At 37.8% G+C, this 24,924-nt stretch overlaps 2 protein-coding genes across 2 annotated transcripts; both read left to right on the forward strand.

Moving 5' to 3' along the window:
* Positions 1-6,566: 6,566 nt before the first annotated feature.
* On the forward strand, positions 6,567-11,080 carry LOC122668183 (disease resistance protein RUN1-like). The gene is made up of 5 exons (XM_043864777.1): positions 6,567-7,033; positions 7,297-8,437; positions 8,656-8,934; positions 9,056-9,808; positions 10,391-11,080. The coding sequence occupies exons 1-5, from the start codon at positions 6,567-6,569 to the stop codon at positions 11,078-11,080; spliced, it is 3,330 nt and encodes a 1,109-aa protein (XP_043720712.1).
* A 3,928-nt stretch (positions 11,081-15,008) lies between these two features.
* LOC122668184 (disease resistance protein RPV1-like) lies at positions 15,009-24,521 on the forward strand. The gene is made up of 6 exons (XM_043864778.1): positions 15,009-15,481; positions 15,731-16,871; positions 17,082-17,366; positions 17,483-18,187; positions 18,340-18,726; positions 24,276-24,521. The coding sequence occupies exons 1-6, from the start codon at positions 15,009-15,011 to the stop codon at positions 24,519-24,521; spliced, it is 3,237 nt and encodes a 1,078-aa protein (XP_043720713.1).
* The last annotated feature ends 403 nt before the right edge of the window (positions 24,522-24,924 follow it).

Here is a 24,924-nt window from a genome sequence, read left to right on the forward strand (position 1 = left end):
GCACCGCACGATACGCACAGGACCCCCCAGTACTGGGGGCGATAAAGATCCAACAAGGAAAGAGAAAAAGAGAGAGAGAGAGGGCATTTGTATAAGAATTTTCCTCCTTTTTCTGTAAATCCTTAGTCCTCTTCCACAAGGAAAACGATAACATCAAATGGCAAATGTTAAAGAAGATTGCTTTCTTAATTGATGATTCCATTAAATTCAGAATGATTTTTTATTTGAAAGTTGAAACCAATGATAGGTAGTCAAGGGAATCCCCTATATTTTTTTTGTTTTGGTAGAAGGGAATCAAATCATCAATCCCCTATATTGGCAACAATAGAAATTGAACAGGTTTCATTACTTTCATTATGTTCTTAAATCACTTTATTTATTTATTTTTTCGGCTTTATAAGATCCATTATAAGTAGAAGTGGTTTTGGTTGATGGATGAGTCTCAAACTTTCTCCTTTTATCTTCTCTTTCCTTTTTCAATATTACATAAGATAAGAGCTAGTGGGGAGTTAACAATTAAACCAACCACGTTAGTTTTGGTATAAAATAGTATCTTTTGGCAATTACAAGAAGCCAAAGATTAGAATCTGGTCCTATTGATTGATTGTTCCATGTGGTTTTATCAATATTATTATCTATGCATGATTCATTACTTATTGATAAAGTGCCCATTGTGTCACCAAGTGCAAATTAACCACATTATTAGTGAAAAAAGAGAACTCATCCTTGGACCTTGGTGGGCCTTTTTGGTTAAAAAAAACTAAAAATTTTAAAGCCCATGTGTAACAGTGTAAGATAATGAACATGATTCAATGTATGAGGGAATAAAGGTTAGTTGTTGTGAAATTGTGATTTCATATTCCAACCATTGGATGAGTGAAAGGCCAAAACATGCTTTGAATTATAACCTTTTCTGAGTTCTTTTTTGGTGCAATGCCTAGGTTTGATTCTTGCTTTTTGTCAAACACTTAACTTTGTTTTAGGGTGCTAAATAAAATACTCTATTTTGGGGGGCCAAATGGGATGCAAGATTTCTTGCTTAAGTAAATAAGAAACATACTAGCAACCCAAGGAAGGAGTTTGATGAGAAACTATAGTTCTTTACCATTGGGGATCCCTCATGGAATCAATCATTTGGTTGAAGGAGGCATATCATTATTAGGGGAAAAAACTGTGCTTGGTTGCGTGGTTCCTGCATCCAAATTCAGGAGCATGCGAAATTATCGTCCTACCCCCATGAAATAAAAAATTCCATCCATGTTGATTCTCCTGCGCTCTCTGTCATTAGTCTCTGTGCTGGTGCAAAGGCCACGCAACCAAGATCTCCTCCTCTTATTATTATTACAAAAATAATAATACATGATGGGTTAAACAGCAGCTTTGATGTATTGTGTTTGGATTCTTAGGTTCTTAGCTTAACCATGCGACCAAGTAGAGATCTCTTGCCCTATAATCTTATGATTTACCAAATTAAAAAGAAGGGAAAAGATTCTCTCAGCCACTGCAGTTGGGTAAGTTAACACTCTCCTCGTCCTCATATAAAATAACTTTAATGCCCTCCCATCTACGATACCATTTTGTTGGATCTTATTGGTGCATTCCCTTATACTACTTTCTCAGAGAAACATGTCCCTTATTATATTAGAGTTATTAATAGTAGCTGATCTAGCCTCAACTCAAGGTTTGCTGATACCACAAGTTCACAAAATAGAGAAAAGGATCTTATCCGGCCGTGGCGAGAGCTGCACCTATGCAGCATCACTAAATGACAAGAAAAATAGGGTTAAGGTAATTATTTTATAAGTGGGTCTCACCTAGGCCCCACATGTGAAATGACCACCTCCCCCTGTATTCAGGGTGGGTTTTGGTGCTGCACAGTGCAGCTGCCACCACAGCTGCACAAGATCCAAGAGAGCATTAGCGCGTTCACTTTACTTTCCCCCTGTTCGCCATTTTTTTTCCTTCCTCGGTAGTCCGCACAGAAGCAGGAAACAAGACTTCCAATTTCTCCATTAATCAAATACATTCTTCAATCTATGCAAATCAAGAGAGAGAAAGACCGAGCTCTTTAACAAATTCATTGTCGCATCTCTCTATCTGCAACTGCAATTAATTAATAATATTCATGGAGGAGGAGGAGGTTGGATCTTCAGACAACTATGATATGATGTGTTTATCAACTTCAGAGGAGAAGACACTCGCAGTATCTTCGTTAGCCACCTTTACAGTGCTCTAAAGGATTGTGGAATCCATGCTTTCATGGATAGCAAAGATCTGAGCAGAAAGGAGAATATATCAGAACCCATTAATTTCAGAGGAATCTACTTTGGAGGAACCTACTTGGGAGGTTTCTACATCTGAGTGTAGAAACCTACTTCGGAGGAACCCTTGCGGACGAAGAAAACATTGTTTGAGCTGAAGATTACACATTTTTACATTCTTCTATCTCCATTGAAGTATAAGTTGCACAACTTTTTTTTTTTTTTTTTGTTTTTTTGGTAAGCTAATTTATTATCGAGGGAACGAAGTTCCAATAGAGTCACAAAACAAAGACATGGAAATGCAAGGGGGAGGGGAGTCAAACCAAACACAGGAAGATCGATCAAAAGCGCCAACAGCTGCGAGACGATCTGCCACCGCGTTAGCTTCTCTAAAGGTGTGCTGAAAGATGACCACATCAGAGGTTCCGCAAAGGCTCCAACAATCCGAAATGATATGAGAAATATTCCAAGGAATGGAATCAGACTGCCGATTCAGAATGTTGACAATAACCAGATTATCACTTTCAATGACTAGCAGTTAGATATGATGATTGGCCGCCATTAGAAGTGCATGACGGACAGTGCAAGCTTCCGCAAAGATTGCAAGGTTCCAGCCAATAGCCTTCGAAAAACCAAAATTAAAGTATGCAGTAGATGATCTACAAACTCCGCCTATAGCAACCCGACCAGGATTTCCCAAGCTAGCACCATCCACATTGATTTTAATGAAAAATCAAGTAGTCATAGCAGATACTTAAATTTTTACAACACTTTGATCAAAAAATGTTAACTGGAGGGGAACTATTTTGACTAAGTTTGTCATACCAAATTTTATTTTGAGCAACTGGATTGGTAAGTTTAGGGGTGCATGTTTAGCCCTGTTGAGCTCGAATAGTACATGGGAGAACATTCCCTGTTCAACAACTAGGATAGTTGTGGGTGAGAGACCCAGGGTTGAGAAAGCCCATCCCCCTATCCCCTTCTTCTTCTATCTTCTCTTCTCATCTCTTCCCTACTCAATATACATTGTTGTGTTGTTTCTGTGATTACAATAAGCTATTGTGAAGATACCCATTGAAGACCAAATTCACTTTCCAATCATCTTTAAGGTTTACTGTTCTTGCACATCATTAATAGATCCTTATCGTGTTGATCCAGATTGCAATTGATCTCTCACTGGTATCTCTTTGGTTCGAGGTTGACTTTTGTATTACACATTTTTCTGCATAGTTATCAAGACGGCAAAGCGACCAAGGCATCAGAGATGATCCAAAATCAAATAAACACCAATAAGGCGGACCAAGGCGTGCAAGGCGCCCAAGTAACCTGGATGCCTAGGCATCGTCTTGATAACTATATTTTTTTGCATGATAAAAAATTATGACTATCTTTTTGCTTTTGAGAGTGTTGCACTTGATCCTTAGGACTAGGAGGCCCCAAAATGGAAGGAGAGTTGAATCTTCATTTTTTATTAGTAAATAAAATACATTGTGCTTTCTAATGATTGATGCAAGGAATAAGCCAGAGTTTCTCTTTTCATTCTACTGTATATGTGGAATAATTATTCACTGTAATAAATCATACAATATTATATGTGAAACAAGTTTAAAAAATTCAGAATCAGGTATGGGATCAGTCTCTATCGAGTCCGTACCAAAAATAAAATTCAAGTATAAAATATCATGCATAAAAAGAAAAAAAAAAATTATTTATTAATCAAATTCGATTTTGATGAACCCAATAGTTAGAAGAAAATATCTAAGAGAAATTTTCTAGGAAACAAGAGGAATTGGGCATCTTTTACTTTTTTCCTGCTTGTCTCCAACGTTTCTCACACGTCTCTTAATTCAAGTCTCATCTATGAAGAAGTTCCTACAAATAACGTGGTGGAACCTATTTTTCAAATGTAAGTTGGAAGGAAAGTTCGAAAAATGGTATTGGACTAATGGTGCAAAATGAACTTAGGAAGTTTTTTTTTTTTTTTTTTTGTTAATGGTATTAACTTCTTCAATTCTTATCAAGTCAATAAAATGGTAGACATGCATAAAAAATCCTATTTTATACTGTGATGACCAATTAAAAGTAATAGTTTCTATGGTATCATTAATCTAGTTCCATTATAAAAATGAAAATTCTAAACAAAATGGTACATCTCCTCACAAGCCCATTAATAAAATCTATGGTCAATTCACAAGGCTAAATATATTGGCTAGAGAAAATGTTGTGTGGGGCTGGGGAAGGCCACGCCTAGACACACCCCGCCCTCCCAGATGCCAGCTTGATCGTATATTCTCATTGACTGTTGCATACGTGTAGCCCCATGCCTAGATGCATCCTATTCGGATCCAAATCGTCTACGGCGCCCTGCCCGTAGTGGCCTGAGCAGCGTACAGACAGGGCATGTTGCAATGATCGTCTTACCCCTACCCGAGCGCCTTGCCCGAATGGGAGTAAAGTGGTCATGGCGTTGCACCCTGTTTGTGCGCCGCTCAGGCCGCTACGGGCAGGGCACCGTAGACGATATGGATCCGTCCCACCCTTCGAATTGTCTGTTTTTGCGTGAATTCAAGTTATTTATCACCCTTTACCTCAAAAAAAAAAATTTATTTATCACCCAAATTTTTGGGTTTTTTTTATAAATGTCCCCTCAAAAATGGTCATTTGTGTAAATGCCCTCTACAACTTTTCTAATTGTTAATTCTCCCTTACTTTCAAAACATTGTAACACTTTTGTCCAGTCCATTAATTTAGGACATTAGAAACTAGTTTTAGGGAATCTAATGACCAAAATGCCCTTACAACAAAAACCCATCAAAATTAAAGAAAAAAGTGACCAAATTGCCCTCATCTTCCCCAAATGGTTTAGGGTTTGAAACTGAATCAAATCCTATCCTATTAGGAGAAGATGAATCTAGACATTCTCCCAAGTATCTGCATCTATAGTGAGGAGGAATTAGAACATGTTTACCGGTTCTGTTAAACATACAAGGATATGTATGTTGATTATCCCCGTTCGCAGGTAATCTATGGAAGGCAAATTGCAGTTTCTTCACATTGTAGGAAACAACACCTAATGGTTTGGATACCCAATGAAGAGAACCCCTGTAAAAATTTGATGGACCTGCTAATGAAAATTTTCATTGCCACTAAGCATATGTCTGACATCGTACAACTTCGATCTCCATTTGAAGGTTTCTGAAGATAATGTCTATTTCCAGACCTTTCTTCCGATTGACCAATACCGTCACAATGAAGATGGGGGTTTCAGAGTTTTCATAGAGGAATACAAAGCCTGTGACAAGAAATTTGCTTTGCCCATCTGACGGTGCTTTCCCAAATGGTCGTCGATGCCGAGGGAGATGTAGTTACTCCTCTGTGATTGGATTATATACAATGTAGGATCCTAGTCTATAACGAGAAAGGACTAATCCATTCAACAGATTTGCTACGCCAAGGACATGAAGAGGAAGAGAAGAAGAGGGTTTTTTCTCTAATACCAATAGGGTTTTCAAGAAGGGGAAAAGTAAAGAACTTAACTCGTTTGAAGTTAGTGTGGAAGAAAGCTAGGAGAACAAGATTTCGGAACTGATAGTCCTTGATAAAAGAGGGGTCGGTTACCAGACGAAGCCAATTCTTCGATACAGACTGAAACGGGTGACTGATTGCCATGGCAGTCGCAGAAGGATGCCTCTGATCAAAACTCCAATGATGGATGATGGATGGGGGAGGGCTACAGGAAGAATCATAGGAAATTGTAACTTCAATTTTGGAGGTTTGACTTTAGGGTTCATCTTCCCCAAATGGGTTAAGGTTTGATTCAGTTTCAAACCCTAAACCATTTGGGGGAAGATGAGGGCAATTTGGTTACTTTAATTTTAATGGGTTTTTGTCACAAGGGCATTTTAGTCATTAGATTTCCTGAAACTAACCTCTAACGTCTTAAACTAATGGACTGAATCAAAGTGCTTCAATGTTTTAAAAGTAAAGGGAGTTTACAATTAGAAAAATTGTAAGGAAACATTTAGATAAATGGGCATTTTCAGGGGGGCATTTGTAAAAAATCCCAAATTCTTTTATCTCGAACGAGTGGTTGGTTTCCTTCCGTGAATTCAAGACATTTATCACCCAAATTCTTATCCCAAACGAATAAATTCCCCTCTGTTCGCCATTCCCCCAAATCCTCCTCCGTCCGTACAGAAGCAGGTAACAAGACCGGCAATTTCTTCATTAATCATTTTATACACTCTTCAATCAATCGCGTCTCTGAATCTCTCTATCTGCAACTACAATTAATTAATAATATTCATGGAGAAGGAGGCAGAGGTTGGATGTTCAGACAAGTATGATGTGTTTATCAATTTCAGAGGGGAAGACACTCGGAATATCTTCGTTGGCCACCTTTACAGTGCTCTTAAGGGTTGTGGAATCCATACTTTCATTGATAGCAAAGATCTGCAGAAAGGAGAAGATATTGGGAAGCTTCTCAGAGTAATAGAAGGCGCCAAGCTCTCGATTGCTGTCTTCTCTCATAGATACGTGGAAAGCAGATGGTGCCTCCAGGAGCTGGCTCAGATGGTGAAATCTCATAGAACCAATGGTCAAATCATTTTGCCCATTTTCTTCATGGTTAAGACATCACATGTTAAGAATCACACTGGATGCTTTGAGATTTTGCCCCAGATGCATAGCGAGGAGGCGGCAGAAACTAGATCAGCATGGGAGGATGCTTTGCGAGCAGCAGGAGATATGAGTGGATGGGTTGTTGACGAGAGGTAACTCCCTCCTACTATATCGAAAGTAATTCTTTCTTCATTGAAGATCACTATATATATATATATATATATATATATATATATATATATATATATGCTCCATATCTTATCTTAATAGTTTTTGTTTTTTTTTCCTATCATGATCTTAATAATCTCTCTTCCCTCAAGAAACCTTGTCCATCTAATTCATATTTTCTTATAGCATTTGAGTTTCACTTCCAATTGTATTGTGAGTTGTGACTACCCTTTCTAACTAATTGCAGAGATGACCAATCAGTGTTAGTCAAGGAAGTTGTTCAAAATGCTTGGATCCAATTAAATAAGGTCCCCTTGATTGATGTCAAAAATTCTGTTGGACTAGAATCCCGCGTACAACGTGTGTTATTTTTGCTATCAAATTCCAGCTCCAAGGATGTTCAATTTTTAGGGATATGTGGTCAGGGTGGCATTGGGAAGACAACCATTGCGACGACTGTATATAATTGCATCTCTGAAAAATTTAGCAAGAGTTGTTTTCTTGAGAATGTTAGAGAGCAAGAATCACAAACCGGTATAGTTTGTTTGCAAGAGAAACTTCTTTATGGCATCTCCTCCATGGAAACAAAAATATCCAATTCTAGAGAAGGATCACGATTGATAAAGGAAAGATTTCAGAACATGAAAACTCTTCTCATTCTTGATGATGTGGGTGATCGTACCCAATTAGATGCATTGACTCGTGATCTTGATTGGTTTGGTCTCGGAAGTGTGATAATTATAACGACTAGAGATCGGAGCGTTCTAAGTGGGGTCCCTGAAAATAATAGAATGATATATGAACCTAGAGTATTGAATAAGGAAGAAAGTCTTCGACTCTTCAGTTTGCATGTATTTTCAACGGACCAACCTCCTGACGATTTTAGGCAGCTATCAGTTGATATAGTACGCACTACAGGAGGGTTGCCCTTAGCATTGGAGATTTTGGGTTCTGATTTGTCTATGACAAAAGATAAAGAAGATAAGGCATTATGGGAGTCCATTCTTCGGATGTTAAAACAAATTCCTCATGATATTGTATATGAAAAGTTGAAGATAAGCTTTGATACTCTGCATGATATTGAGAAAGCCATGTTTCTTGATGTTGCATGTTTATTCATAGGATGGGAGGAAGAAACCGTAATTTCCATATGGAAAGCCTGTGGCTTTGAGCCAATATACTGTATGGAAGTTCTCAAGAGAAAATCTCTCATAAAGAGTCGTGAGTCATTTAATTGGGAAGATGAAAAATATAAAAGGTTGTGGATGCACGATCAAATTCGAGACATGGGAAGAAGTATTGCCTACAATCAAAGGCCTGATAATCCTGATAACCATAGCCGGTTATGGTCTCCTGACAATATCATGAAGGTATTAAAGAGTGGTAAGGTAAGAGCTATAATTACATGAATCTTCTTTATTTTTTATTTTATTCTTCTTTAATTGCTCTGATTAATTATAGGCAAGCATTTGATACTAATATATAAATAGATATTGAAATAAAGTGCATTAGGACCAAATGCAATGAGTATATTGACAAAGCCTTTACATTTTTTATGTTTATTAATTTTTTTTTCCTTTACTTGGACTATTTTATTTTGCTATAGGGGAATCAAATGGTTGAAGGTCTCCTCCTACATACAAATGAAAACATTTGTTTACATACTAAAAATTTCAAGATGATGCCTAAACTTAGATTACTAACAGTTGGTGGAGCAACCATGGAGGGGAGCTTTCAGTGTCTTCCTTCTAAGTTAAGGTGGTTCAGATGGCACGGATGTCCATTAAAAAAACTACCTGCTAGCTTTTGTCACGAAGGCTTAGTAATGCTCGACTTACCTAATGGCAGGTTTAGACAAACTTGGAATAATTGGCATGGTAATAAGGTGAGTGGTATTAATTAGTCTACTGGTTCTCTTTGATTTTACGACTGGTCAGATCGAGAGAATTATTATTGGACATTAATAATATTTTATATTCATATGTTTCTTTGTTTGACATGTACAGGTGTTTCAACAATTGAAAGTTCTTCGACTCAGTCATTGTTATAATCTGTTTAAATCTCCCGACTTCTCAGGATTTCCTCTCTTAGAGAGGTTGGATCTTTCTTATTGCGAAAAATTGGTTAATTTAAATGAATCCCTTGGGAAGCTCCAACAGCTGGTTTATTTGAACTTGAAATATTGTCATTCGCTTGAGAAACTCCCAAACAGTATATGTAGGTTGAGATCGCTTCAGAATCTTATCCTCACTGAGTGCAAGTCACTCCGAGAGATTCCTGTATCCATGGGTGATCTAAAAGAATCTTTGGTTGAGCTTGACTTGGCCCGTACAACTATTGAAGCGCTGCATGATGGTATTGGGCTGTTAAAGAAGCTGAAGGTATTGAATCTTGATGGCAGCTATGCACTGATGTATCTGCCAAGCTCAATGGAGAAAATGACTTCTTTGCGTTACTTCAACCTTAGTGGACTTAACAAGCTTTTGCCCATGCCAAAGCTTCCCTCAAGATTAATTGAATGGTATTTCTGCACACGTTTTGACAGTTTACCAGACATTCATCAGAACATGAAAAACTTAGAGCAGTTGCACCTTGGAGATTATTGTGTAAAGATGGAGAAATTTAGAGGCTTCGTGAAGACGAAGACAAAGAACAATGATGATGATGATGAATTCAGTGATCTTATCAATAAAGTGGATAGACGCTGCTGCGTGGTTACAAATCATCGTTCGTGGCAGACAGCACAAGGCCAGCTGCAGGTCATCCATCCTTAATTAATTTACCTGTCTATTTATCTTTGGGGAAGTAGTTTTCTATTCGGAAGTGTGGCCCACACCACCAGCACTCTCATGTGTATGTCTCTCTCCTCCTTAACACAAGGGGGCAGAGATGTCTTTTCATATGGGGAGGAGAGAGATAGACTCATGAGAGTCGGATAGAGTTCTTTTTCCCATATCTTTGCTTACGTATATATGTGGGAAAAAGTTTTCTGTCCGGGAATGTGGCCCACGTCAGCACTCCCATGAGTCTATCTCTCTCCTCTCCATGTAAAAAGACACCTCTACCCCCTTGTTTTAAGGAGGAGAGATATAGACACATGGGAGTGCTGGCGTAGGCCACAGTCCCGTACAGAAAACTGCTTCGCTATATATGTATTGGGAGAATGTTTTCTGTGCTGGAGCGCAGGCTGCACCCAGGCACATGTGTAGGGGGGCAATGTGGTCATTATGCCCACCCCCATGTGCTTGGGCGCAACCTGCGTTGCAGCACAGAGAACAGTGCCCCATATATATATATATATATCATTTCTTCTTTTGTTGATCTTAATTAATTAATTACAGGAGGGAACAGCATTTGCATGGGGTAACATTGAAAGTTGGAGACAGATTTGGATACCTTTGCAGCAAAAGACAGATGAAATGAGAGATAAATGGGGTTGTCATCACTTGATTCGTCATTACCTGATTCCTGATGATGAGATCTGTAGCTCGAGGTTAATTATGCATGTTTCTTTGAGTGTCACCGTTCGTGAAGAAGACTATTCATGGATACGTAATGGATATCAAGATATCACGCTGTGGTTTAATTCTCGTGTCCATAGCAAAGATGATAAAAAAATCGATTGTGAAATTGGGCTTGCAATTGAGGGCATGAATAAATTGAAAGGTGTAGGTGTAGATGATCATATAGAATACATTCACGAATTCAAAGGGTTCGAGTGGTTCGGAATTCAACTGAAAGGCAGAGATGCTATTGAGATATCAGATGTATATGTTAATTATCCTGAGTGGGGGAAGTTGAGAGGGTTGAACCTCTTCCTGGCAGAAGATGGGAATCATCAATTCAGTACTGATCAGAAATTTCTTGAGATTGTAAGATATCCGAGGACAGACGCGGAGGATATGGAGGAGGATGAGGAGGATATAGGATCCGGATCCTCTACCGCCGAGCTGCCCCAACTGCCCAAGCGCCTTGCCCGAGTGGGGGTAAGGCGGTCATTTCGCACCTTGTTGGGGGCAGTTCGCCAATAGAAAATCCAAATTAGGGAAGTGAATTATTCCATTTCTTTGGCTGCTAGCCTTGTAGTAGAAACATTCCTGCTCTTAATGTAGCAGCAAAATGTTTTCCCAAATTGGGAGGGTATATGGGAACCTATTTCGGAGGAAGAATAGGCGAAAACTAATGTAATGCGTGCATGGGTGGTGTGTGTCATTCTTCTTTTCTGTTGCTCAGCGAGTTAATACTGTGAGTATTGAAGCAATTAGGGACTCTGCTTTAATTTACTTGTTTTTATATAATCCTCAGTAGAGTAGAGTAGTAGTCTGATAAATTATCTTATCAGTTACTAATTAAATTAATTAATGATCCATATATATTTCTTTTCTTGTGGGCCAGACATAGACTACCTAACAAATGATGGAAACCGATCCTTTGGAATATCCAGTAGTACTGGCACTGGTGATTCATGCGTGGAATCATGGGTACGCCGACGGCGAGACGACAGAGAATGAAGTAATAGTCTTTTTGGTTCCATTGATGCTGTACGTTGTTTTGGTAATCAGAAAATGTCTCTGAATATTCTTGTAAGGTAATACCAAATTAACTAATAAATGAAGTTGTTGAAAGAAAAGGGCAGGGTCACTTACCTGATTATCTATCTCTTCAACTTAAATAATGGTACGTGTTTGATGAAATTTTTATCCTCTCCTGTTACAGCACGGTGTTGTAACGCATCGTGCGGCGGCTGGAGAGGCCATGTGCACCATGTGAGGTCCACTGTGCCACATGGCTTCTCCAGCGCCGCATGATGCGTTACAGCGCCGCACGATGCGTTTCAGCACCGTGCTGTAACAGGAGAGAATAACGATTCGTGTTTGATGAGTTCCCTAACCCACATAGAAACATATAACTTCATCCACCAACTCAAATCATCAACCAAGTATGTTATTTGTGATACTCAAATTACATATGAGAGATTTTGATGAAGTTTTAAGACGCTTATTTATATATTATTAGTCTCTGTTTCTCTTCCATTACCTGCTAGGGTCCTTATCTATTTCTTATCTTGGAAATTAAGCTTATCAGATTATCTAGGCTGGGCAGCTTTTAATATTTCAGAAGCTGCACCTCATGTTTGTTTGTTATATCAGATCGACCATGACTTCTTGATGGAGTATTGAGATGAGCTTAATTTCCAGAATTGCTTCAAGGGATAATATGGACCTTAGCCTTCAAGACTCATAATACTCTGCATTAAAAAATAAAAATAAAAAAGAGGGGATTTCTTTAGCATCAGTTGGTTCAACTTTAAGTCTAACCTTGTGTGCACTATGCTCTCCTCCCTTCTCTCTTGTACCCCATACTAGAGCATAAATATAACACTTCCAATACCTTTTTTTGGGTGTTAGGCTCCACACCGGGCCTGACAAAGACTCACAAGGGACCAGCAACGGAGCACATTGGGTCACATTTACTACTACTAATACAAGAAAGGCGAGGTAGGAGGGTCGAACTCTTGACCTTCTCTAGATGTACACTAGACTAACTAATCTAGCCGCTTGCCAATGAGCTAGAAGTTCATCCCAATACTTAATTTAGGATATTGGTACAATTTAAATTCAGGTGTTACATCCACTATTTTTTTTGGAAGGGGAGGGGGACCTTGGAAACAATAGGAATTAAGAGTAGTAGAACGAAGATGGAGTATATGATGTGTGATTTTAGTCACACTATAATGGTTACTGATATGATGCGAATTGAGAAAAATGAAATACCGCAAAGTGATTATTTTAGATATCTAAGCCAACTATAAGTTAAGAAGGTGGTATAGAGGATGATGTTTAACAGAGAATCAAGTGGGATAGATGAAGTGGAGAGGTACGTCCAGAGTGCTGCATGATTGACGCATTCCTTTAAAATGAAAGTTCTACATAATTGTTGTTCGACCAACTATGATGTATGGTGCAAAATGTTGGGCAGTTAAGAAATGTCATATCGATAAGCTACGCATAGTAGGGATGAGGATGTTAAGATGGATGTGTGGAAAAACAAGGAAGGATAAATTACAAAATGAATGTATTAGAACGGACTTGGGAGTTGCCCTGATCAATGACAATCTTCGAGAAAATCGTTTAAAGTGGTATGATCATATTCAATGGAGGCCAAGGGACGCCTCAGTAATTAAGGAGGAGTGATATGATTCCAATTGAAGAAACAAAAAGAGTTAGGGACAGACCTAAAATGACCATAGGAGAAGTAAGGAAGGATATGCATAGTCTAGGTCTTGTATCAAGTATGACTTCGGGTAGAGTCTATTGGAAGGCAATGATCCATGTAGCAGACCCTATTTAGTTGAAATTCTTTTGACGTGTTGGGTTGTGCCTCTTTCCTCTTATTATCTTTCACCTTTCATTTGTCTTTTTCAAAATTTTCATTTCTCTTCTCTTCTGCCATCTCTCTTTTCCAATCTTTTCATTCATCTGCATAAATAAGCAAATATCAAATACAATGGCATAAAAAATAAACAACAACAAACTTCTTCATTCTGTAGATCAAACAGAAAGTAAAGTATCTGGGTGTATCCTTTCTAATTTGGTAATTAACCAGTACTTCATGTCCTAAGAGTATATCATTGTCATCATTATACTCATCAGCTCCTCTACATGAGTCAATAAACCGGCCAGAATCATTTTAATTCCTATTTTAAACTTCTTCTATATACTATGTAAAAAAAAAAAAAAATTAATAATGAAAACAAAGGGTCAGGACATCATAGGAAAGAGTGCACCACTAAGTTCAATACTGCAATCATTTACATCATGATTCAGCCAAGATAACTTCAATTTCCATAGTTAGCAGGGTCTCAAAGTTCAGGAAAGTAGAATGATGTAGGATAGTAAAGTTCCCACAACCCAAACACTAAACTTTGCTTTCATTTCTAGAGAGAAGAAACCCAAAAGAGAAACCAATACTAACACCACACCAACCACATGGCTACAGAATATGACGGCCGCACTCAAAAACAAGGGCAAAGTGTTCTCTGATGTTAGAGCTGAAGATTACACATGTTTTACATTCTTCTATCTCCATTGAAGTATAAGTTGCACAACCATGTATATGTTCAAAATTCAACTTAATCTCAAGTAGAGTCATATCAGAAACTTAAATTTTTACAACACTTTGAACCAAAAATGTTAACTGAAGGGGAACTATTTTGAGTAAGTTTGTAATATCAAATTTTATTTTGAACAATTGGATTGGTAATTTTAGGGGTGCATGTTTAGCCCTGTGAATCCATATCCGTGTTGAGTTCAAATAGGACATGGGTTGGATTTTTCAACCGTGAGGGCCGGGGGGGGGGTAGGATTGGATTTTTTAAGCCTGAGGCCAGGACCGGGCTGAGCCAAGTTTGAAGCCTCTGTTTAAGGTCATATTGTAAACTCACTAAATCGCATAGAAATATTGGCCTTCTTGTAGCTGAGCCCTGATTGCATCAGTTTCTCCCCCTTATTTAGACGGATAAGATTTAGGCGTCACTAGGGCAATAATTTTCCTACTTTGACTCCCATGGCCAATCAAAACAATTTGTGAAAAAACCCATTATTAAGGTGAGAAAAGGCCAAAAAGGACAAGAGTGGAACGGTCAGATAGGAGAAGATGAAGAGCGCAGTAGTAGAATCTCATTGTCGTTTCCTTATAGCTACCGTATCACCTACTTGTGTCCTTGGTGCGGGATAGAAAGATCGAGATAAGCTGTTGAGCGAGTGGTTGGTTTTCTCCCGTGAATTCAAGACTTTTATCACCCACCCAAATTCTTAGCCCAAGATTCCCCTGTGTTCGCCATTCCCAACCCCCCCCCCTCCGTCCGCACAGAAGTAGCAGGGAACAAGAGCACCAATTTCTTCATTAATCGTTTTATACACTCTTCAATCGCGTCTCTCTATCTGCAACTACAATTTCATGGAGGAGGAGGAGCTAGAGGTTGGATCTTCAGATAACTATGATGTGTTTATCAACTTCAGAGGGGAAGACACTCGCAATATCTTCGTTGGCCACCTTTACAGTGCTCTTAAGGGTTGTGGAATCCAAGCTTTCATTGATAGCAAAGATCTGCAGAAAGGAGAATATATTGGGAAGCTTCTCAGTGTAATAGAAGGCGCCAAGCTCTCGATTGCTGTCTTCTCTCAAAGATACGTGGAAAGCACATGGTGCCTCCAGGAGCTGGCTCTGATGCTGAAATCTCATAGAACCATTCATGGTCAAATCATTTTACCCATTTTCTTCATGGTTAAGACATCAGACGTTAAGAATCAGACTGGATGCTTTGAGATTTTGCCCCAGATGCATAGCGAGGAGGCGGCCGAAACTATATCAATGTGGAAGGACGCTTTGCGAGCAGCAGGAGATATGAGTGGATGGGTTGTTGACGAGAGGTAACTCTTAATTAGTAGATCGAAAGTACTCTTTTCTTTCTTCACTGAAGATCACTACTCACTATATATGTTCCATATCTTATCTTATAATTCTTTTTTTCTTTTTTCTATCATGATCTTAATTAATAATAAGCTCTCTTCCCTCAAGAATTAAACATTGTCTAATACATATTTTCTTTAATTAGCATTAGAGTTTCACTTCTATTAATTGTGTTCTGAGTTGTGACTTCCCTTTCTAACTAATTGCAGGTATGACCAATCAGTGTTAGTCAAGGAAGTTGTTCAAGATGTTTGGAACCAATTAAATAAGGTCCCCTTGATTGGTATTAAAAACCCTGTTGGACTAGAATCTCGCGTACAAGAAGTGTTATTTCTACTATCAAATACCAGCTCAAATGATGCTCAGTTTTTAGGGATATGTGGTCTGGGTGGCATTGGGAAGACAACCATTGCCACCTCTGTATACAACTGCATCTCTAAAAATTTTAGCAAGCGTTGTATTCTTCAAGACGTTAGAGAGCAAGCATCACAACCCGATGGTATAGTTTGTTTGCAAAAGAAACTTCTTGACGTTATCTCTCCGGGGAAAATTACAGAACTATGCAGTCCTAAAGAAGGATCACAATTGATAAAGGAAAGATTTCAAAACATGAAAACTCTTCTCATTCTTGATGATGTGGATGATCGTACCCAATTAAATGCATTGGCTCGTGACCTCAATTGGTTTGGTCTTGGAAGTATCATAATCATAACGACTAGAGATCGAAGCGTTCTAAGTGGGTTCCCTGAAAATAATAGAAAAATATATGTGCCTGAGGAATTGAATCCGGAAAGAAGTCTTCAACTCTTCAGTTTGCATGCATTTTCAACGGAACGACCTCCTCATGATTTTATGGACCTTTCAGTTGAGATTGTAAATACTACAGGAGGGTTACCCTTAGCATTAGAGGTTTTGGGTTCTGATTTATCTATGACAAAAGATAAAGAAGATAAGCCATTATGGGACTCCCTTCTTCAGATGCTAAAACAAATTCCTTATGATGCTGTCTATAAAAGTTTAAAGATAAGCTATGATAAGCTGCATGATATTGAGAAAGCCATGTTTCTTGATGTTGCATGTTTATTCATAGGATGGGAGGAAGAAACTGTAATTTCCATATGGGAAGCTTGTGGCTATGAGGCGAGATACCGTATGGAAATTCTCAAGAGAAAATCTCTCTTAAAGATTCGCGAGTCAACAAAGATAATAGAAAGTAAAAAGTTGTGGATGCATGATCAAATTAGAGACGTGGGAAGAAGAATTGCTTACAATGAAAGGCCTGAGAATCCTCATATCCATAGTCGGTTATGGTCTCATAACAATATCATGAAGGTATTAAACAGTGGTAAGGTAAGAGCTATTTATATGAATTCTTTTTATTTTTATTTTCCTCTGCTCTTGCTATAGGTATGCCTGTGATCCTAATATATAAATAGATATTGAAATAAAGTGCATTAGGACCAAATGCAATAAGTACGAGTACATTGTCAAAGCGTCTATATTTTTATGTCTATCAATTTATGTTTTTCTTTACTTGGACTACTTTATTTTTTTCTATAGGGGAATGAAATGGTTGAAGGTCTCCTCTTGGACTTCAATACAAATAAAAACATTTGTTTACATACTAAAAATTTGGAGATGATGCCTAAACTAAGATTACTACAAGTTGTTGGGGCAACCATGGAGGGGAGCTTTCAGTGTCTTCCTTCTGAGTTAAGGTGGCTCAGATGGCACAAATGTCGGTTGGGGAAACTACCTGCCAATTTTTGTCATGAAGGCTTAGTTATGCTCGACTTAAGTCATGGCTTTTTTAGACAAGCTTGGAAAAGTTGGCATGAAAATAAGGAGAGTGGTATTTGTCTTTTCTTCTCTTTGATTTTACAACAACCGAGACTAGAGTACTATTATTGGACATTAATTAATAATATTTTTATATATTCATCTCTCTCTTTGTTTGACAGTTGTTTCAACAATTGAAAGTTCTTCAACTAAGTTATTGTGAGAATCTGTGTAAATCTCCCGACTTCTCTGGAGTTCCTTGCTTAGAGAGGTTGTATCTTAATCATTGTTATTCTTTGGTTAATTTACATGAATCCATCGGGGAACTCCAACATTTCGTTTACTTGGACTTAACAAGTTGCACATCCCTTGTGAAACTCCCAAACAGTATATGTAGTTTGAGATCTCTTCGTAACCTTATTCTCCGTGATTGTGTGTCACTCAAAGAGTTGCCGGGGTCCATTGGTGATCTAAAAGAATCTTTGGTTGAGCTTTCCTTGAGATGGACAAAGATTGAAGCACTCCCTGATGGTGTTGGACTGTTAAAGAAGTTGGAGGTATTGGATCTTTTCTGCAACCGTGAACTAATGTATCTGCCAAGGTCGATGGTGAATATGACGTCTTTGCGTAAATTTGTCTTTAGTGGCGGACATGACAAGCTTCTGTGCATTCCTGTTTTGTACACACTATTTGAAAGTTTACCAGACATGCAAAACATGGAAAACTTAAAAGTATTGAGCCTTGAAAAGTTTTGTGTAAAGATGGAGCAATTTAGAGGCTTCGTGAAGACAAGGAACGATGAATTGAGGGAATTGATCAGTATAATGGGTAGATGCTGCAGCGTGGTAACAAATCAACATTCGTGGCAGAGGCAAGGCCAGCGGCAGGTCATCTATATATCATTGCCTACATACTTTATTTGAATCCTAATGAGCAACTGCACTTGAAATATAGCTGAAATTAGTTTTTTTTTTAGTTTCCCAAATTGATGATGATGATGATTGACATGTATGTCCTTTCTTCCTTTCCTCTCTTACAGGGAACGACATTTCTGTGGGGTAGCAATGAAAATTGGAGACAGATTTGGATACCTTTGCAAATGACAGTTGAAGGTTCTTTGAGCCGTTACCTGATTCCTGATGATATTGATGAGATCTGTAGCTACAGGTTAATTATGCATGTTTCTTTGAGCGTCTCCTCACTTGAAGACATTCCATGGGAGTTGATTAGCAAAAGAGATATCACGCTGACATTTGAATCTTTTGTCCATAACAAAGATAATAAAACTGCTTATGAATTTGGGCTGGAAATTGAGGGCATGAAGAAATTGAGAGGTCGAGATCATATAGAATACATTCACGAATTCAAAGGGTTTGATTGGTTCGGGGTTCAGCTGGAAGGCAGAGATGCTATTGAAATATCAGATGTAAGTGTTAATTTTATGTTGTGGTGGAAGGTTAGAGGGGTGAACCTCTTCCTGATAAAACAGGGGCCAATGTTTGACAGTCAATTCAGTACCGAATGCCATTATTATGGTGATCAGAGATGTTTTGAGATTGTAAGATATCCTTCACCTGAGGATGAGGATATATATCGGAACCTACTTCAAAGGAATCTAATTCGAAGGAACCTACTTCGGAGGAAGAAGAGAAGAGGACTACTGAAATGGGTGAGACGTAGGCTGCAGAGTTAGGAGGAGGTGTATGCCATCCTTCTTTTCTGTTGCTCAGCGAGTTAATACTGTGAGTACTGAAACCATTAAGGACTTTGCTTTGCTTGTTTTTATTTCTTTATTTATGTCCTCATATGAAGAAGGGTGCTTTACTTATTATTAATTTTTTTTCCTTTTGTGAGGATTGAGTAGTAAAACAATGTGAGTTGTTTTTTTTCTTTAATGGTGATGAGTGGGTAGAATCATAATTGGAATGACTTGAGTAGCGAGGCCTGAGATCATATATGTGATGGTTAGAACATATCATCTGTTAGAATAAATGTTTTGTAACATTTGGGTGGTTGTTGTATGATTATAATTATGACGTTACTGCCCAACAGATTCTGCTTCTCATCATGTTTCTTATTTAATTATGAAATTTTGTTCCTAACAGATCTTGAAGTAGTCTTTGTTCTATTGAAGATGTTGTTTGTGATAATCAATGATTGTTTTTGTGATACCAAAGTCAACTAAAGCTGTTGAAAGAAAGGGTCACCTTGATTGTCTCTTCAAGTTAAATGGTGTTAGATGGTTTTCTGTGAACAATGGTAATATCTGGAAGGCCAAATAGGGAATAGCTAGCTTAGATTTTGATTTTGGCTCCATATGCAAACCAGAATGTGTAGTAGTATTAAGTGGCTTATTAATTAAGCTGATCGATCACATTATATAGGCTGGGCAGCTTTTAATGTTTCAGAAGCTGCACGTCATGTTGTATCAATAGCTTCTTCTTGTTGATGGAGTATTAAGATGATCTTAATATCCAGAATTGCTTCAAGGGATAATATGGGAAATATGGACCTTGGCTTCAAGAGTCATAATACTCTATAAAAAAAAACAGAGGAGTCGGCCGTGTTTCCTTAGCTTCAGTTTGTTCAACTTAAAGACTCTAGGCCTCTTATGTTATCTGAGACCTAGGATCAGGTCTTGTCTTAACCTTGTGTGCACTGTGCTCTCTTCCCCATATTAGGGGCCAGACAAGGACCCACAAGGGGCCAGCAAGGGAGCTCAATGGGCTACACTTATTATTACACTACTCTACTGTTACTGTTATTACAAGAAGGATAGGGGTAGGAGGGTCGAACTCTTGACCTTCTCTAGACATATGATAGACTCAACCATCTAGCCGCTAGCCATTGAGCTAGAAACTCGTCCCAGTACTCTCGATACTTGGTCTAGGATATTGGTACAATTTAAATTCAGGTGTTAACATCCAATCTTTTTTTTGTTGGGCGGAGGAGCAATCTTGTTGTGACCAAGGTTTGGTGAAAAACAAAAAGGCCAAAGTCTTGTGCATGGTTGTGCATGGTGCACAGTCGAGCATAGTACCTTGGATGGGGATAAATCCCCTATCGAAATGACGAAACACCCCTCCCCCTATTGTACAGGTCGTCAATGGGATTCATGCTCCTGTGCATGAATCCTTTTCTAAAACAAAAATTATAACCTTACTTTTTTTAGTACCCTTTTAATATAACATGTTTTTGTCTTTTTTAATAACAATAAAATCATGTCATTTCATACGTGAACATATAAAATGCATAAGACAATATTAATTCTTGATAATGACATAATGGAAAAAATATCTTTTAAACCTTCACTTAAAAAAACTTGTTGAAATACTATACAGTCACCATTTTGATGACAACAAGAAACACATTGGGGGGGGGGGGGGGCGGGGGGCTCATGGGCTCACCTAGAAAAATACAAATCCAAATGTGTCTGTATCATGCAAATTACTTTGATCGTCCACCTCCTACATGAAGTATTAGGATATTGTCTATAACAGGATAGGTGGGTGTAACCAATTTGTCTTATGTTGATAATATTGAGGCTATTTGGACCAACAAGAAGGGCCTATATTCGGTATATTTGTTTTGGATTGAAGAAGAGGGGCTCCCGATGTTTACTGACAATTTCACTACTGAATGCGAAGTCGGCAGCGGCGGCCATTGTTATAATTATGGTCATCATCATCATCAGAGATTTCTTGAGGTTGTAAGAACTTCGGAGGTATCTATGTTGGAGGAACAAGATTTCGAGAAAGAACTGATGTGGTGGACTAGTGAAAGGGGTAATGAAATGGCTGACGCAAAGTTTTTAGAGTTAAAGGAATCACATGTCAAGAAAGAAATGGAGAGGGCCAATGAAATGGAATACCGAGATTCAATGGAATCATTATTCAAGCAAGAAGGATCAAAATATAGATCTTTGTCCCCCTACAACTCAAGAAAACGAAAATGAAAAAGAATTTATTTTTTATTTTTTTTGTTTTATTTCTGAGATTTTGTATTTATCTAATTTTATTTTTGGTTTTTGTGGCTATTTTTTTTTTTTCTTGTTTATTAAAATAAATATGAAGAAGGGTGCTTTACTTTTTTTTTCCTGTCTTCTTCTTTTGTGAGCTGTAAAAAAAAAAAGTTTGGATTGATTCTTTTTTGTTGTTCGTTCTTTCAATGGTGACGAGTAGTAGAATCATAATTGGAATGACTGAGTAGCAAGGCCCGAGGAACATATATATCATGATTATCATCTGTTAGAATAAATGTTTTGTGACATTTAATTTGGGTTGTTGTTGTATGATTATAATTATGACATTAGTGCCAAACAGATTCTGATTCTCATCATGCATGCTTCTTATTTAATTATTATGACATTTTGTTCCTAAAACAGATCTTGAAGTAGTCTTTGTTCTATTGATGATGATGTTGTTTGTGATAAGTCACTGAAAATTCTTGTGATACCAAAGTTAACTTTATAAAGCTGTTGAAAGAAAGGGTCACCTTAATTGTCGATCTCTTCAAGTTAAATGGTGTTAGATGGTTTTCTGTGAATAATGGTAATATATATATCTGGAAGGCCAAATAGGTATAGCTAGCTTTGATTTTGGTTCCATATACATTAATCCAGAATGTGTAGTACTAAGCAGCTTCTCCACTGGTAATCTATGGTGCATGACCATGGATGATATATTCGTCTATTGATGCAGTGCATTGATTTGGGGATATAGAGAATGAAAAAGAAAGAAAACGAAAACAGATTGGAGATAAATAATAGATAGATCCGTTCCTTAACCTACAGAACCGTGAGATTTGGTGAGGTTTTAAGAGGCTTACTTATTTATTCTCTGTTTCTCTTCCATTATTACATGTTGGGTCCTTCAATGAGATATGCTATTTTCTGATCAGATCATCTAGGCTAGGCAGCTTTTAATGTTTCAGAAGCTGCTTTTTGTTATTGAATCAATTGACTTCGTTTTGAATGGAGTATTAAGATGAGTTCGATTTTCAGAATTGCTTCAAGGGATAATATGGGAAATATGGACCATAGCTTCAAGAATCATAATACTGACAAAACAAAGAAAAAATTGAAGGGCAATGGTCTGCTGATGTGGAATACCAGCTCACTTTAACGATAAATGGGGGAGTTGACCTGCTGGTGTACACCTTAGGATGACTAGGTCAATGGTCTGTCTACTCTTCATTCCACCTAGACATCCATCATGGAGTCCAGGAAAAGCAAACCCCCTGTTATGTGTCTCGAATTCTTGTACCTGTTTCAAAGTTTTTCCCTGCTCCGATGTTTTTTGTGGTGACCTAACAAGGTATCAGTCCAAGCCCTTTGTTACCATCACCCAATGGATTGACCTGACTTGGAGGAGTATTTCTTTGTTTAGCTGTCTTGTTGTGTAAGTAAGTAAAAGAACTGAGATTTAGGGTTTTTCGAGTTAGGGTTTATGTCGAGAGTTCTTGCAGTGACCTTATGGTGTTCGTGAGAGATCTCCACTGTACTTTTCTTTCATTACATAGTAAATCATCTTCAGCTTTGCCTGTGGACATAACACATCATATTGGTGCATGTGTGAACCATGTTAAATCTCTATGTCATCTTTTCTTTGTTTTTGTGTTTTTTTTTTTGTGTTTCTTGGTGTTTGCATTAATACTCCCATCCATGGACTGAACATACAATGAATGAATAGGTGGTTTGCATCCTCCAGATCTTGATGATACAGATTGCATACATTCCTCATCCTCCAGCCCCTCCTAATGAGGTTATCCATTGTTAGAATTGTGACCAGCACAGAATCCACATAATTTTGTCAAATTGAAATTTTTTTAGTAAATGTATTTTTTACTGTTTTAAGCAACCACCAATTTCACCATTTTTAATCTTTTAAGATGTTCTATTTATATAGAATTTAAGTTAATATTTACATATATATTTCCTTTTGCTAGCAAGTTCGTCAACATAGTCCAAGTTGTTTAGGATTTGGATTTATGTATAGTTTAAGAGTTCAGCCAAGGACCATAAACAACGGCTGATTGATTATGGACTTAGGGATATTGAGTTAAAATAGCTCAACAAGCCAAACCAAGAGCTATAAATAAGCTTCTAATCAGTTACTTTCATTACATGTAATTTCAGCTTTTTTTAACTAATGTAGTACCTCTTCCTCTCTTGGTGATGGCCATGCCGAAGGTGAGAGAAGTCGGGTCTTCTTCTATTTTGGTGCTGTATCTGGCATAATCTAGTGTATATTTGTTCTCCCCACCCCCTCCACCCCCTCCCCTTGTTCTTAATACAATTGACCTTTTAGCAAAAAAAAAGTTTCATTTCCTTGGCTGCCGGTAGGGTAGCAGGAATAACATTCCTGCTACAAGTCTAGCAGCAAAATTTTTTCCACATATTACCCCATGCTGCCTCTTCCTAACTTAGGCATCCATCATCTTTCCCCAAACACTAAACTTTGTTTTCATTTCTAGAGAACAAACCCAAAAGAGAAACCACTAGTAACACCACACCAACCACATGGCTACAGAATATGACGGCTGAACTCAAAAACAGGGGCAAAGTGTTCTTTGATGTTAGAGCTGAAGATTATACATGTTTTTCATTCTTCTATCTCCATTGAAGTATAAGGTACACAACCGTATGTTCAAAATTCAATTTAATCTCAAGTAGAGTCATATCAGAACCTTAAATTTTTACAACACTTTGAACCAAAAATGTTAACTCGAAGGGAACTGTTTTGAGTAAATTTATAATACCAAATTTTATTTTGAGCAACTGGATTGGTATTTTTTCTTCACCCTTCGTATCCCAAATGAGAATTCCCCTGTTCGCCATTTTTTTTCTTCCTCCGTTTGCATAGAACCAATCGACGCAAATCAACTTCGCACACAAATCGGGAGCTCTTTAACAAATTCACAATCGCATCTCTCTATCTGCAACTACAATTAATAATATTCATGTTCATGGAGGAGGCAGAGGTTGGATCTCCAAATTATGATGTGTTTATCAACTTCAGAGGGGAAGACACTCGCAATATCTTCGTTGGCCACCTTTACAGTGCTCTAAAGGGTTGTGGAATCCATGCGTTCATTGACAGCAAAGATCTGCGGAAAGGAGAAGATATTGGGAAGCGTCTCAGTGTAATAGAAGGCGCCAAGCTCTCGATTGCTGTTTTCTCTCATAGATACGTGGAAAGCAAATGGTGTTGGGTAGAATAATTTTGGTTAGGGTATCAACCCATCAGTTTGGATTGGTTTTGACTCAGTGTCATCGATGGCGTAAGAATAAGCGAGTCTAAAACATGATCCGATAAGGGTACATTGGTTTTTTGTTCGGTTTCGATTTGGATTTGGTTTTTTATTAGTTTCTCTTATCGATCTATTATCGGTTTGGTTTGTTTTAAAAAAAAATTGTTTTTATTTTTTTTTTTTATGAATTTTAGGTTGATATCCATTTCTTTTCAAGTTATATCGATTTTAGTTTGATTTTTAAGTTGTGTTTAATGTGTTATCGATTTTGATGCGATTTGTTTTGGTTTCGGTGTCACAAAACCAAGATCCGAAACATGCTTCCAATAGGCTCATATCGATTTGATTCAATACAGATTTGTTGGTTCAGGCT

Source organism: Telopea speciosissima, chromosome 7 (genome assembly GCF_018873765.1).
Source record: "Telopea speciosissima isolate NSW1024214 ecotype Mountain lineage chromosome 7, Tspe_v1, whole genome shotgun sequence".
Lineage (NCBI taxonomy): Eukaryota > Viridiplantae > Streptophyta > Magnoliopsida > Proteales > Proteaceae > Telopea > Telopea speciosissima.

Bases quoted from the DNA above. Each gene is read 5' to 3' on its own strand.
- LOC122668183 (XM_043864777.1), top strand. From the start codon at position 6,567: ATGGAGAAGGAGGCAGAGGTTGGATGTTCAGACAAGTATGATGTGTTT. The intron at 7,034-7,296 runs GTAACTCCCTCC...AACTAATTGCAG, and splicing joins GGATGGGTTGTTGACGAGAG to AGATGACCAATCAGTGTTAG. The intron at 8,935-9,055 runs GTGAGTGGTATT...TGACATGTACAG, and splicing joins ATAATTGGCATGGTAATAAG to GTGTTTCAACAATTGAAAGT.
- LOC122668184 (XM_043864778.1), top strand. From the start codon at position 15,009: ATGGAGGAGGAGGAGCTAGAGGTTGGATCTTCAGATAACTATGATGTG. The intron at 16,872-17,081 runs GTAAGAGCTATT...TTTTTTCTATAG, and splicing joins AGGTATTAAACAGTGGTAAG to GGGAATGAAATGGTTGAAGG. The intron at 18,188-18,339 runs GTCATCTATATA...CCTCTCTTACAG, and splicing joins AGAGGCAAGGCCAGCGGCAG to GGAACGACATTTCTGTGGGG.